General features: G+C 47.7%; 1 protein-coding gene across 8 annotated transcripts in view; it reads right to left on the reverse strand.

Moving 5' to 3' along the window:
- Positions 1-14,856, reverse strand: part of LOC108159648 (MAGUK p55 subfamily member 7) — a 69,533-nt gene that overhangs the window by 10,584 nt on the left and 44,093 nt on the right. For 4 of the 8 annotated variants that reach the window (XM_017293118.2, XM_033395592.1, XM_017293151.2 and 1 more), the window contains 4 exons: positions 6,695-6,942; positions 6,532-6,623; positions 4,689-6,062; positions 2,339-2,617 (listed from right to left, as the gene is read on the reverse strand). In XM_017293118.2, coding sequence (XP_017148607.1) covers positions 2,339-2,617; positions 4,689-6,062; positions 6,532-6,623; positions 6,695-6,942 — 1,993 coding nt within the window. The remainder of the gene's footprint in view (positions 1-2,338; positions 2,618-4,688; positions 6,063-6,531; positions 6,624-6,694; positions 6,943-14,856) is intronic. The other 4 variants (XM_017293134.2, XM_017293168.2, XM_017293177.2 and 1 more) reach the window with 2 other exon arrangements.

Raw genomic sequence — 14,856 nt, forward strand, 5'->3', positions numbered from 1 at the left:
GAGAGTTGAACAGCTATCAATCGGCGTGTGAGAGCGTGTGTGAGGAGGGAGTTGGGGTAACGGTAGGAGCGGTAGGAACGGTGAGGGGCGACAGTGTATGCCGGCTTAAAACGCACTCTGCTTTTGGCTGCATCTGTATCTGTGTATCCGTGTCGGGGAATGTATCTGTGTGTGGGTGGGTCGGTGTCTTGCTCACAAATGCGCAAAAAATGAAATGTTTAACTAATTTTCGAACTTTTGAACACGCTACAGCGAGGGTGGGTAGAGGAAAAGTCGGGGCGTGCCGCAGCGCAGCGGCGCGGGGGCTGAGGGAGGAAGAACAATCAGTAGCAACAAAAGCCGTCTCTCAACAAAGGCAAGCAAATAAAATCAAAAGCAAACAGGTGAAAAATGACAAACAAAATCGTTTCGTGGCTGCGCTCTGTCTCATGTGTATGTACACTTGTATGGGTGTATGCTACGATTTACGATGGTGGCCAAACGAAGGCGATAGCGATAACGGAGAGCGATAAGGATGCTTGCCATAGCACATTCCACAAATATCCATTGATAATAACCACGACTGAAAGGGCAAACAGAAGGGCTTATCGTAATGAATATCAATTGCATCCAGCATTCACTTGCAACCAAATAGAACGCGAGCTATCGATAATCATCGATCGTCAATTCTCCGATTTTGTTCTCCTTACCAGACATAGTCCCCTCTTCCCATCTTCAGACTACTCGCAATGAAGTCCATACAAAGCCAATAATCCATCCAAAGTCCTTTTACTCCCTCATCTCTCTCAACTTTCGGTAAAATTGTTTTCCCCTGTGTTCCCTTTCGATTTTCAATTAATTACATGCATTTATCTTTGGCACTGCCACGCCTACTCACACGCAGAATAAGGGCCAAAAATAAGAGGGTGTCATTTTTCAGAGAGATGTCCGCAGGCGGAATGAGACAATTCGATTAAAAAGTTGCATAATTAATCATTGCATTCAACAACTTTTTGCCCCACCCCACCACATCCCGCCCCGCCCCGCATAACTCCCCCCTGTTGCAGCACCCACCGCTGTGTTGTGCCGCCCACCGCCACATGCCTTGCAGGCAGCCAAATGAATGCAAAATGTTTTACTTTTTAACAGCATTATAATTTCCCTTTCTTCCGTTTTGGACAGCAGAACCCCCCACCCACACACATTACCCTCCTATATACCCCTCTGAACACACATACATTCCCCCCGTTCCAGCCCGCTCCACCCACTGGGAAACCAAAGGAAAAAGTTGTTGAGCAACTTTTTTTCACGCCGCCCCTGCTGCCCCTGCCCCATGCCTTTAAGCCGTAGTTCCGTATAAACAGTTACGCGCTTCTACCATCCCCCCTTTCCACTGCCCGCTCTGGCATTACAATCCAGCATGCCGCGGCCCGCCCTTTGTTGGTATATTCTTGTGGCGCGGTAAAAGTTTTTTTTTTTTTATTAGTTTTACTAGTTAAATGCAATGGGGGCCCAGGTGCAGGGGTCGTGGCAAATCAGAATTCCCGATGCCAGCCAAATCCCGCCACACCCTGCTCTCTGTTTAAGTACAGCTTAAAGTTTGAGAGCCACTGCACTTGTGGTCAGTGTCCATAAAACTGGGCAACAAAGAACAAACAAAAGAAGAGAAGAACAGCAAACGAACCGGAAGTGTTGCCCCAAACACACACAGAAAGCAAAAACAAAAACAAAAACAGTTTGTTCTTTGGTCAGTCGAAAGGGTAGGGGCTGCCTGGGGGACAGTGGACAGTGGACAGTGGAGAGAGTAGTTGGCGTATGGGAAGGTAATAGCCACATGTTATGCATTTCAACGAGGCAGCAAACGGGGCCCACAAAAGCACAAATGGTAAAAATGGAAAGACTGACCTGCCTGCCCAACAGTTTGAGAGTGACATTGTGGAGGTACAGTGGATTACCGCACAGATGATCCCCACACAGCTCCGACACCCCACAGGATTCTAGGATACTTCTAGGATACCTAGACTGATTACAACTTCTTTCAGGATACTTCGTTTAAGACATTCTTTTCAAGGGTCAAACCATCAAACTATTTCCACTTAAAAGTCACCAAAGCAGTGGAAAAGGTGATTTCAATATACTCCTGGAATATGGAACACATGCTCATATTTCACAACCATTTTATGTTAATAAACCTTTGACTTTGGCTGCTGCCCCGTGGGTGTTAAAGGTATCGACAGTTTTACATTCACTGGTAGAGTGTCTTGACAGTTGACAATTTCCATAGCCTACCCCCAGGCGCTGCTAAAAATTCTTCAACAGTGGGACGGACAGCTAATGGGATATTCAGAGCTCCACTCACCTGGTACTTCTTGATGCTGTCCAGCTGCTCCAGCGTGGGCTCCACAATCTGGGCAATCTGCTGCTGCTGCTGGTGGTGCAGGTGCTGCTGCTGTTGCTGTTGGTGGTGCAGCTGCTGCAGGTGGTGTTGTTGACTGTGGCTGCCACTGCTGCCGTTGCCGGTGCCCGCTGCCCGACGATCCGGCAGTTGGGGGGCGGGCGAACAGTTGACCAGCCGGCCGTCCTTCTCCACCCGTAGATGATCTCGGGGCGGTGGCACGGGCTTGGCATTGCCATTGAGCTGTGGGAAAACGCGTTTTTTCACATCAGTTTTTCCTGAACATATGTATGCATGTGTGTATGTTTCAGTTTGTGTGTGTGTGTGTAGTTGTATGTTTCTGTGTGTGACTGATGATTTTTAAAATTAATTTTTTAATGGATTTTGTGTGTTCTGTGTTAGGTGCAAGCCCCGCCCCCGTTCCCCCGCAAGATGGATGACAGACAGGAGACACGGGAGACATGGGAAACGAAAAACCCATTGCATTGCTCCCCGAGCTATAATGGATCCTTTTTCAAGGAGTTACCCACTGGGAGCCCTCGGATAGGTGGCTGCATCTGATGCTGGGGGATATCCTTGGACCATAAGGGGTACGTCCTTGCTGCAATTGCCCCAAAGTGTATTCATCGAAAACCGACGCCAGCCAGACGCCGCACCAGCGAAATGTGCAAAGGAGAATGGCCGAGAATGCAAAAACAATAAATGTCCTGCTAATGGAACTGTGGTACGAGTGGCATTTAAATTGAGAAATAAATTATGAAAGCCTTAAGGACGGCAGACGGTAGACGACAGGCGGCAGACGGCCTTGAATATTTCCCAGCATAATCCTTTCGCAAATCAAGTGAGTGGGTGCCATGGGAGCCATCGCTGGTCCCTTGCCGGATATCTAAGATCCTTGTGTTCTGTTCTTTTCCGACCGAACATTCCATGGATGGGATGGGTGTCCTTTGCCCATCCTCGAACCACTTGGGGGCATATCGTATAGCTGCCATGGGAACCATTGCTGGGCAGCAGCCTCGACAGGGAGAGGGAATCTAAACTTCCTCCCACATTGGTCATAAAGTTTTGAGGGTGTCATTTGCTTTGCTCAAAGAGCTTTAAAGCATGGGGCTTGGTCGGGGAGTTGATGGAATACACTTGGAAAATAAATGCAATTACTCTCTTGATTCCTTTCATTCAGTGCATTGTCTGACCGTCTGTCCGTGTGTCTGTCTGTCAGCTGTGCTGCCAAAGCCATGAATAAAAGAAGAGATTTGTAAAGGGGGAAGAGCTGTAAGAGCAACAGCAACAGCAACAGACTAGAGATACAAATACTGTTAAAGCAAGAGTGAAAGGAAAAGCGTTATTTTCTTTTTCTCTCTCTCTTTCTCTCTCTTATTCTGTCTATCTCTCTCTGTGCGTCTGTCTCTGTTCCGCTTTTGTTCTGCAGCCATTGGAAAATTAATCGAGAGCAATTTCATATAAATGGCATTTATTTTTCATCGCCTGAAAGAGCTCAGAGAGTGCTCAGGGGAGAGCGAGAGAGCCAAAGAACGAGAGAGCTGCAAATGATTAAAAATAAGCAGAGGGATAGAGCCAGGCGGCCCAGCGGCCCGGCGGCCCGGCGGGAGGGAGCCGAGCCCCAACCGGCCGCTACTGGGCGTAAGAGGGTGGCTGTGCTGGGGGGTGGTCCTGGTCCTCTTCTGGTTATGTTTAGATTAGGCCGCTGCTAACGAGGCCAGTGCTGCGGCTCTAATGCCACGAATTAGGCCAACCGATTTCGAAGGGGTTGGGTACGGTGTGTGCCGCATAGCACATGCCACATGCCACATGCCGCCTCGGGGTCAACTGTGGGACAATGTCCGACCTGCTTAATGCGTGGTGGTTGATGCGATGGTGGGGCAACGCTAATTAGTCAAAAAACAGGGTATTATCCGTGGGCTATCTAATCTTGAAAAATACTTGCTTCGATATATAATCGATATGTTTCGATTAACAATCGATTCAAAATGATGGCAGGGTTCCTGGGTCACAGAGCATATGGCGCACAGATCCGGGACACAGATGGGATCGTGGCTAAATTAACATCATGGACAGGGACACACAGTATTCTACACACTTATATTAACATATACATACGTATCAAAGAGAAACTACGAAAGAGAGAAACTTGGAGAGAAAATGAGACACAGGAAAACAGAGGACACAGATACAGATACAGATACAGATACAGAGAGAAAGATAGAGAGAGATACAGATAGAGAGGAAGATAGAGCGGGGTGACAAGCTCTATGCAGAAAGATTCAATTCAAAGTACAAATACAATGTGGTATACCTCATCAGACACCCGCTTCGCATCGCCGCCTATGCCACTGACACTCCCACCGCCACCAGCAGTTGCAGTTGCAGTGGCAGCGACAGCGGCAGTGGCAGGCCCCACAGCGGCAACAGTGGCAGGAGGCAGCGAGGAGAGCGTGGTCTGGGCCGTGGAGGCACTGCCATTGGAGAGCAGCGATCCGCGCGAGGAGAGATGTGCCGGCGGCGGATATCGCGGCGGCGTCTTCACGATCTCAATGAAGCTGTCAGGCACATCGACGGGCAGCTCCCGGTGCTTGGTCATCGGTGGCAGGGGCGGCAGCAGTGCCACCACTGGCTCATAGCCGGGTGGGGCAAGGCTTAGGTCATCGGGCACGGTCGAGCTGCTCCCGTTGCTGTCCCCGCTGCTGTTGTTGCTGTTGCTAATGCTGGTGGGGGCCGTCAGCGAGGAGGAGGCGGCACTTGCAATGTGACTGGTGCTGCTGTTGCTGGTGTGCATGGAGCTGTTGCTGCTGTTCAGCGAATTGCTGTTGCTTGTGTTGCTTGTGTGGCACTTGTTGCTGCTGGCCAAGGTCTGATCATCCACAGGCGTCTGCCCCTTGCTAGGCGTGGCAGTGGTTCCACTTCCACATCCGCTGCTGTTGCTGTTGCTGTTGCCGTTACTCGTCGCTTGCTGTTGCTGCTGCTGCTGTTGCTGGGGCTGCTGCTGGTGCAAGTGGCGGTAGGCAATGCTGCCGAAGGAGTCCAGGGTATGCTTGCTCAGGACCTCGTCGAAGGTGCCTGTCGACGTGGGCGAGCCAGAGTCCTGGCTGCGATAGAGGCCGCCATCCACCACGCAGAGGAAGTCATCTGTCATGTTGCTGCTGCCGTTACCGTTACCGCTACCGCTCCCGCTGTTGTTGTTGCTGTTGCTGTTGCTGCTGTTGGTCGTTGTCTTTTGTTGCATTTTATTGTTGCATGGCGTCTGCTGCTCTGCCACTTGTGTGGTTGTGTTTGTGGTTGTTGTTGCTGCTGTTGTTGCTTTTGCTGCTACAGCTGCCCCTGCTGTCTGTTGTTGTGGTTGTGGTGGTTGTTGTTCCGATTGTAGACAATTTTCATAGTTTTCGATTTGTTCCAATTTATTTTGTTGTTTTTGATTGTACAGATTTTGTGTGGCAACATCATCATCGATGGTTGCAACAATTGTTGATGTGTGTTGATGATGGTGTTTATGTTGTTGTTGTGGTTGTGGTTGTTGTTGTTGTTGTTGTTCATGTCGATGTGAAGAATGATATGCAACAATTAACAGTTTGTTAGCACGATCATCATTATGGAATGTCGATATGGTGGTGGTTGTGGTGGTGTTCTTGGTGGTGGTGGTGGTGGTGTTGGTTTTCTTGGTGGTTTTGTGTTTCTGTGTGTGTATGCATGAGTGTTGTGTGTGGGTATGTGTGGTTTTAGTGGTGCATGTTGTTGGATGGTGGTGCAGGTTTGTTGTTGTTGTTGTTGTTTTGAAAAGAGAATGCATGACATGTGAATGTGAGTGAGTGTGGAATGAAGCGAGTGGTTGTTGTTATTTAGATTGTTGTTATTTTGGTTGTTGTTATTTTGGTTTAGTGACGAACATCTTCTTTTGGGCTGTATTGGGGCGCCGGGGGGGGGGGGGGGGGGGGGGGGGGGGGGGGGGGGGGGGGTTCTACTACTGGGTCCGGGGGGGGGTGGTTCTACCTTACATTATGTTGGTTATTCTCAACAATACGAGTGGCTTAGTGGTATTTTAGTGGTGCTGTTGTTAGTGTTGGTTGGTGGGTGGGTTTTCTGGGTGTGTTTTGGTTGGCTTTTGGGCTCTTGGCCTTCGGTGGATGGTGGTTTCTGTTGCTTACCTGCGGTGGACGGGGTGGCGGATATCTGGGTGGCGTCTTGTTGCGCGCTATGAACGTGTCCGGACAATCGACGGCCATCTCACGATGTGGTCCTACATTACGAAAGAGATCCACAAATAAAGATAGCGCAAATAAGCATATGTATTCGTATATATATACTAACCGTTATCTTGATTCACGGACAGCATGGTCAGCATTTCCTGGTCAATCTCTCTTATGTCGCTCGAATGCGTGCGATAGTGCTGTTGCTGCTGGTGTTGCTGTTGCTGCTGCTGCTGGTGTGGATGCTGTTGGTGCTGCTGTTGCTGTTGTAAATGATGATGCTGTCCACTTATATAATCATCCGGGAGACATGGCTTCAGATCATCACCGTCCAGGACAACTATGCTTGAGCCGGAGCGCCGGCGGTTCCTGTTCGAGGGAATTGATGGAAATGAGCAAAGGGAATTGCATTAGTGAAGAAAAATGCGAGAGAAAATCAAGTCAAACAGGAAGGAGTGCTCGTGGCCCACCCCCTCTACAGTCACGGCAAAAGCTACGATTTGTGCTTCTCGATTTCCCATAGGGGATCCCTATCTCTCCTTTCTTGCAACATCCGAAAGACTCTCAAACACACACACAGCTTCTTAGCACGTACTCCACAGTTTGAGCTGCACTGTGTGGCTGTTGAAAAAAGATAAAAGACCGACAATGGGATGGGGCGACAATAGGGGGCTGCAAGAGCTGGTCCTTGATATTTCAAAAAGTTTTCAATTATGAAAAGGGGTTGGACCCCATCCAGCTTTTGTCAAAGTTTTGAGGTTTTTTTTTTTTTGGTAACTCTTTTACCCTCACTCTTTCCCCTGTACCCTCAGCATTCGCCCTCCTTCGTGCACCATCTCTGACCGCTTTTCATTTTCGTGAAAAGGCAATTTGCGCCTTAATTTGTTCGACTTTTGGATTATGGAGTTTTTCTAAAGCGAAGAAGAAAGCCTGGGGGCTAATTGCAAAAGTGGATTTGATGGTGGGTCCTGGGCCTGAGCTTGTCCCTTCACCCATTAGTACTGTGCTGCAACACGTTGCACGACAAAAGTTATTCCTGGGTCTGTAATATCCTGACAAGTGCAGGACACACACACACACACACACACAAACCACCCACCCACCCGCAAAGTACTGATTCCGCCCACGCACTGGCTCTTGATGAACGTCATTCACTGGAGAGAGACGTCTCCATTTTCATCTTCATCACCGCCTCCGACATCCTCTGTCCAGTAAAGAAATGTCCTGTTCCGGTTCCTGTTCCTGTTCCCACCCCCCTTCACCCCGCCCTAGTGCTCCGTTTTCTTAATTCTATTTATAGAATGCCATCCCTTCCATTGCCATTCAATCGATGGGGGAATGCATTAAAAACCGATTTCTGGCGGAATGAAGGCAGAACTATATATATGGCCAAGACAAAGCTTGGGGCATGGGGCATGGGGCATGGAGCATACAGCGAGACAACGGGCGAGACAATTCAATTTGCGTAACACCAGCAGCCAACGGCAAGGCGTTAGAGAAGCGGAGAGGGTGAAAGCGAGGGGGAATATGAGCGTGAGAGGGGACAGTGGAGGAACCATAAACGAATTAAAATGCCTTTGGCTCTGACATCAAGAACAGACCTTGCTGCACCTACCCCGAGGTCTTGCAACAACAGCAACTTGCAACAACAACAACAACAAAGACAACAACGAGAGAATACAGCAAGAAGGACAGGAAAAGGAAAGCAGAAAGAAGCTCAACGAGACGTAGAGGAAAAAGATGAACAAAATCGGTAAAACGATATTTTTCGATAAATGAAGAATAATGAAATCTATAAAATCGATCAAAAAAACCGTTCCAAGAACCCACCGGTTTCCACCGGTTCTTGAAGACAAATAATATCTTTTCAGAATGCTTAGCCTGGGACTCCGTGGAGCATGCAGGACAGTCGTCCTGACATTGTCCTTCAAATGAAAGGTGGTTGCCGCCGTGATGCCGATCGCCAGTGCCATGTCGATAGTCGATAGCCAAAATAATCGATCGCGTGTGGGAAACAAATGGGAAAATGCACAATGCATTCCTGTTTCTTCCAGTAGAGCATCCAGCATCCCCTGGATTGCCATTTGTAGGGTATTTGGTGTTGGAAGGTGTGTTCTAGCATTCATTTAGCAATCGAATGAACCCGTTAGTGGATCATTGGAATTAATGAATAAAGGAGACGGCGGTACTCATTGCTGTGCTGGTGCTCATTGCTGTGGACATTTCAATTATGTAGCTTCGAAGCTGGCAGCTGGCTGACAATCACCTCGGCAAACGTAAACGCAAACGCAAACGCAAATCTCGCAGCCAGGCAGCCGGGCAGGCAGCAGCAGAAGGCAATTATCATGATTGATGTCCGGCTAATGGACAAATACATGGTTGGCTGTACGGGGTATCTGTGCCATGGCAGGCAATCTCCTCTCGTCCTCTCGTCCTCTCTCTCTCTCGGACAGACAGACGACCCACTAGTCCCGCTGGCCCACTATCCGCTAGCCCGGGGATCATCAATAACCCATTGGGATGGGCAGGCCGGAGAGCAGAGAGCAGACAGCAGAGAGCACGGTATGGCACGGCACGGCACGGCACACGGAAAAAGCACAACAATTGCCACAGCTGTCAGTCGTCAAGTGGGCAATGGCCAGACCTTACCCTTCACGACACGACCCGAAACGCTTCCACATCGATGATGGCTCTGGCATTAGGCACCCACACAACACCCACGGAAGGATGGAGGGCCACAGGGCCACAGGACCCGGGAAAGGGTATGTACATACAATATGTATGCATGATGAAGAGACCATTCCATTGTTACACTGAAGCAAACAAAGAAGTCACTTTCCGGATCTCCAGCTTCAAGAAAGTGCAACAAATTTCCCATAAGCAAGCGGCAGGAAAGATATCGATAGGTGGCATAAAAATTGAAAGTGTCATCACTAGCGGAACCAGTTTCATCTGGAAATGTGGCCCTCTACCATCATGCGTGTCTTTCATTATGCTTTCAGTGGGTTTTTTCGCGCAGTGTATGACAGAGCCAGAGCCAGAGGCAGCGGCAGCGGCAGCGGCAGAGGTACGGAAAGATATAAATAAGAGATAAATGCAGGACACACGGATACACGGGGAAGCCATTATATGTATTTTGCATTTCCATCGCTGTATCTGTATCTCTGTGTGTCGCTGTCTCTCTCTATCTGTTGTGTATCTGTATCTGTATCTGTGCATCTGTGTATCTGTGTGATTGCATATGTCTCTTGTCATATCAGCAAATGACCAGAACAGCGACACACATTCTGCATTGTGGCCGCTGCCCCGATGTGGCACGACAGCAACATGCGACAAGTTAATTGTTTCTGGCCATCGAGCGGAGAGAGAAGGAGAAGAGAATGGGAGGCATGAGCCGTGGCAGGGACTGGGGAAGCGACTGATAAGCCATCCCGCTTTCGCCCACACGAACACACACAGTCCCTTGGCGGCGGCGCCCCCTCATTCGAACGATGATCAACATTTTTGTTGTTGTGGCAGAGTTCATGCTTGAGAGCTTGCGACTGCAACAAGTGGCTGCCACACTTGCACCTGATAGCAGTCCGCTGTCGAGGGTGTGGACCGGAAGAGGCTTATTTTCTGTACTGTTCTCTGGCCCTGCCACAGGCGGAAGTTGTTCTCATTGTGGCAACGAGTATTGGTGGTGGCATGAGCATGAGTCACTCCCGCCCTGGGATCTGGGATCTGGGACCCCACTCTGCCGCACGGCCACTCCCCACTTGCCGATGAAGCATCAGCAGCGGCAGCAGCAGGTAGACCAGAATTTGTGGGTGTGACGGACAGAACAGAACAAAACTCGATTCCAAGCTAATTGTGGACTGGTACTGCGGTTGCCCTGCCACAATGATTACCGATGGGAATCCACCACTAATGCATCTTCAAAATGGAAGTATAATTGGAGCTGAAAGAACTGATTCATTCCTGCCTTATGGGAGCAGCAGCAGGTAAGCCATAGAACAGCAGATCCACAGCAGAAATCGAGTTCAAAGCTGATCATGGATTGCGGTAGGGATAAACCATCCATGAAAACCCACCAAAACGAGAGAAAAGCGACAGAAAATTGGCGAAAATCCAAAGAAAGACACGATGAGAGAGAGAGAGAGAGAGAGGTAGAGACTCCTCTTCATTGGAATTCCTATGGAATACCTGTATGCATTGGATACCTGTTATCGGCGTGCCTCGGAGGCCATCCCCTCCCCGCCCTTGTTCCTCGGGCTTAATTGCCCGAGACAAAGTAATGTGCCCCTCGTGCCACACTGCCCCGCTATCCCCATCCCTCCCCTCCCCTTCTGCACTCTGCGAGAGTGCATCAACATTCACCCGCCCACTTTGGGTAATTTTGCAATTTGCAATTGCATCTTCGATTGCCGCTCAATTGCACTCGCACTCGAATCCCTTCTCAGGCCTTCTCTCGTCCCTCGGTAGATTCTCTCGCTCTCTCGAGAATGCCAGGAGAATCTGGCATCTGTGTGTGTTGCGACGGGTAAAGTTTTCCCTGGGAAACTCAAGCTCAAGCTCAAGTGAAATTCATAAGCAAACAGCGGGGGGTCGGAGGCTGAGGCTGGAGCCAGCGGCGGGGAGCATTTGTTAGGAATTAATTAAAACCTAAACACAAAGGAAGAACCGAACAGGGCAGAAAACGGTGGGGTCTGGTCTGCAGGATGTGCACCACCATCGTGAATGCAATCACAACAGTAACCAGGCAACCCACCTATACACCCATCCACCCATTCATTCGTTCATCTTACGAATTGCACCTGGACTCTTGCCTCGTTCTGGTGTCGTTTCATCACTTGAGAGCCGCCAACTTTCCCATAAGCGAACGGACACATTGGCAACACTTTCCTCAGCAAAGGCATCGAGAATTTTAAAGATATGGATCCTTAATTTTGCACCTTAGACCATCTATAGACACAGTGCGAGTACCCTTTTTGGATAGATACCGAGTATTTTCCGAAATAAATCCAATTAGAGGGGTATCCCAAAAGTTGTAATAGCCACTGTTCACAGGGGGGCGTGGGTGTGGTCGTGGTCGTGGTGGTCCTTGCTCATTCGTCCTTGGTCGTCCCTGGGCTTGGAATAATGTGGGGGGCGTTCCAATTAAAGTACAGTTGAATTCATTTTTCCCATTTCCCATTTTGCAATTGAAATGAAACTTAATTGATTGCCGGTTTGCCGGCTGTCGATTGTTCTATTGATTGTGTTGCAAGTATACTCGCACATAGAATGGATACCTATGTTTATATTCGATTGGTCTAGTTGAAAGTTTTATTTACTTATATTGAACTGGATTGTTTCGTGTCGCATTATTGCTTTATATTCCCGCCCAGTTCATGATATTTGCGTTTAAGGAATCTGTCGTGTACCTCTGTATAATTTGTCTAACCAACGTTGTTGAAGAGCCATTCAAGGCAGTACCAGGACTGCTTTAAATCGAAGTAAAATGCGGAAAACTGGGCAAATATTATAAGAGGTCCGGACAGAACAAAAAACATAACTTGAGTCCTGCGGGTGCTTGTCAGACGGAGATGCAATGAAATCGATAGAGCACAATTGGCATGACTTTTTCATCATGAATGAATGAAATGAATCCTTTAGATTCCGGGATTTTAAGCGACTTTATCACCGTGATTAATCGAGGAGATTTCCTAATTCCTGCAGATGGACATTCTCTCGCATTAATGCTTCTCAAAAGTTAATCGAATTCTCTCTTTCAGAGAAACTTATTTATTAAAAACGAGGGGGAACGTTGTGAGTTGCTGCGGACACCGCAACTCTACAGTTATACCCGATACTAAGTCAGTATGGCTCTCCTCCGGCAGACGCCGCTAATATTAAACGACACGACAAGGAGTGCGTGCGAGAGAGACAGAAAATCAGTCTGAGCGTGACGTCGGGCGCTGCGTAGCCACTGCAAATTGATTTGTTCCTATTGGCTATAAAAATGATCTGATCTGATCCAGATTCAGCAATCTGATAGATATGGTCATTATCTATGATTCTGCGTTTTTAGTTTTCTCGAATGTGCAATATTGTGGATGCAACAGATTTTCGTCCTTTGTGTGGGCGGAAGGGGGTGGGGCGAAATTTTGAGATACACGTTTTATAGTAAGATCTAACAGGAGTGCGGATACCAAATTTGGTTACTCTAGCCTTAATAGTCTCTGAGATTTTTGAATATCCCCAGATTTTCGTCCTTTGCGGGGGCGGAAGGGGGTGTGGCGAAATTTTGAAACAAACTCGTCTCGGTCCGATATATTAGGAGTGTGGATACCAAATTTGGTTGCTCTAGCTTTTGTAGTCTCTGAGATCTAGGCGCTAATGTTTTACTCTAAGCAAAGCCGCCTATGCTACGTGTGTGTTAGAGAGAGACAGGGCGAGAAAAAATGAAATTGTTTTCTTGATGCTGGCTATAATAATTATACGATCTGAATCAGATTTTGCACTCTAGAAGATATAGTCATCTTCTACGATTCTGCGTTTTTAGTTTTCTCGTATCGTCGAAATTGTGGATGCCACAGATTTTCGCCCTTTGTGGGGGCGGAAGTGGGCGGGGCAAAGTTTTGAAATATTCTTGTAGCAGTGACATATCACAGAAGTCTGGATCCAAAACATCGTTGCTCTCGCTCTTATAGTCTTTGAGCACTAGGCGCTGAAGGGGACGGACAGACGGACAGACGGACGGACGGACAGACGGACAGACAGACATGGCTCAATCGACTCGGCTATTGATGCTGATCAAGAATATATATACTTTATGGGGTCGGAAACGATTCCTTTTGGACGTTACACACATCCACTTTTACCACAAATCTAATATACCCCAATACTCATTTTGAGTATCGGGTATAAAAATAGAATTTCTTGAGTCCTTGAGTCTGCCGACTGAGTATTTCTAAAGTATCACAGCAGTGCGCTGTATTCCATCCTCTAAGACAAGTGGACTCCCTAGAATTATCACAATCAAAGACTGTAAGGACATGAGGTGGTCGCTAGTTTCTCACTGATGAGAAGGGATGCGAATTATTTAAATAAATTTCAGGAGACTTTTGTTGGCTATATCGATCCGCTTTCAGCAGAGTCAGACGAGTAATTATTGACAAAGGAAATATGCAGGAGCTTAGTCGACTATACGAGTATATCCTTTGAAATACCAATCCAATCCAATGCTATGCACTGTTGGAAAATGTTTTTCAACACCAGCATCGGCAGTTTCCACGGAAATAGGGTTTTCCCTAGCTTAGAACCTTTCTTATTCATGTGCAAACGAGTCAATGTATGCATAAAAAGGAGCTCCGTTGCAGGAGACAATGGTATGGTTAACCGAATGATGTATGATTTAAAATAAAATACATAATATTAAATGGAATATACGTATTTTTATGCATTGAAGTGGCTAAAAGTTGAAAGATTAATGTACAATAAATGCATCCGCTGTGTAATCGCCCCACGCATTAAAACCATTAATTTTATTATAAGAATTTTTAGCACATTAAATCTGGCTTTAACACACTGCAGTACAGTGCAGAGCGGTGTTCCTTGTCAGCAGGGTTTACAGGGAACAGTATCGACTGTTGCTTTTAGTTTAAGGATAGAACGGCAGTAGCCGCGTAGCTCTCTTATCTCTGCTGTGCTCTCAATCGCACAATCACAACCTGCCGTACTACGAGTGGAATCCGCCTTCATCTCCCCGTAGTAGATGAAGCTCGAACTGCTGAAGATCCTGGCGGCTGATCCTTGAAAATGGTCTGGGCGTTCTTAGTTCCCCTTGGAGAACCCACTGCTGGTGCCCATGTTCTCTGAATGAATTTTTTAAAGCAAATCTCTTGAACACAAGCAATCGTTCTCCTAAGGATAATGGATAGATCCAATGCCTGTCGTTGGATTAAATCTGAATATCTACGTAAATGCGTATCGCCTATGATATATTCTTGGCTCCCACAAACCCCTATCTATTCTTAGTTCTAACCTCCATCCCATCAATCCCGCTCTATTCGTATGTACATCTATCATAGGTCTCTTCGGGTTCCGCCTCTCACATTAAATTTTCCTGCAAATAAGCTTCAGTTTGTGTGGGGTGGGGGGTTTTGCAGTTTTGCAGATTTTCTTCGTTGTGGTCTCTGGTCAACACCATCTCTCATTCCATTCCATTCCATTCCAATCCAATCCACATCCACACTCTGCTTTTCCTCTAACCACAAAGGAATGCCAAGACTTTTCCCTTGGCGCCTTTTCTTCGCCAGT

This window comes from Drosophila miranda, chromosome XL (assembly GCF_003369915.1).
Source record: "Drosophila miranda strain MSH22 chromosome XL, D.miranda_PacBio2.1, whole genome shotgun sequence".
In the NCBI taxonomy this organism is placed as follows: Eukaryota; Metazoa; Arthropoda; class Insecta; order Diptera; family Drosophilidae; genus Drosophila; species Drosophila miranda.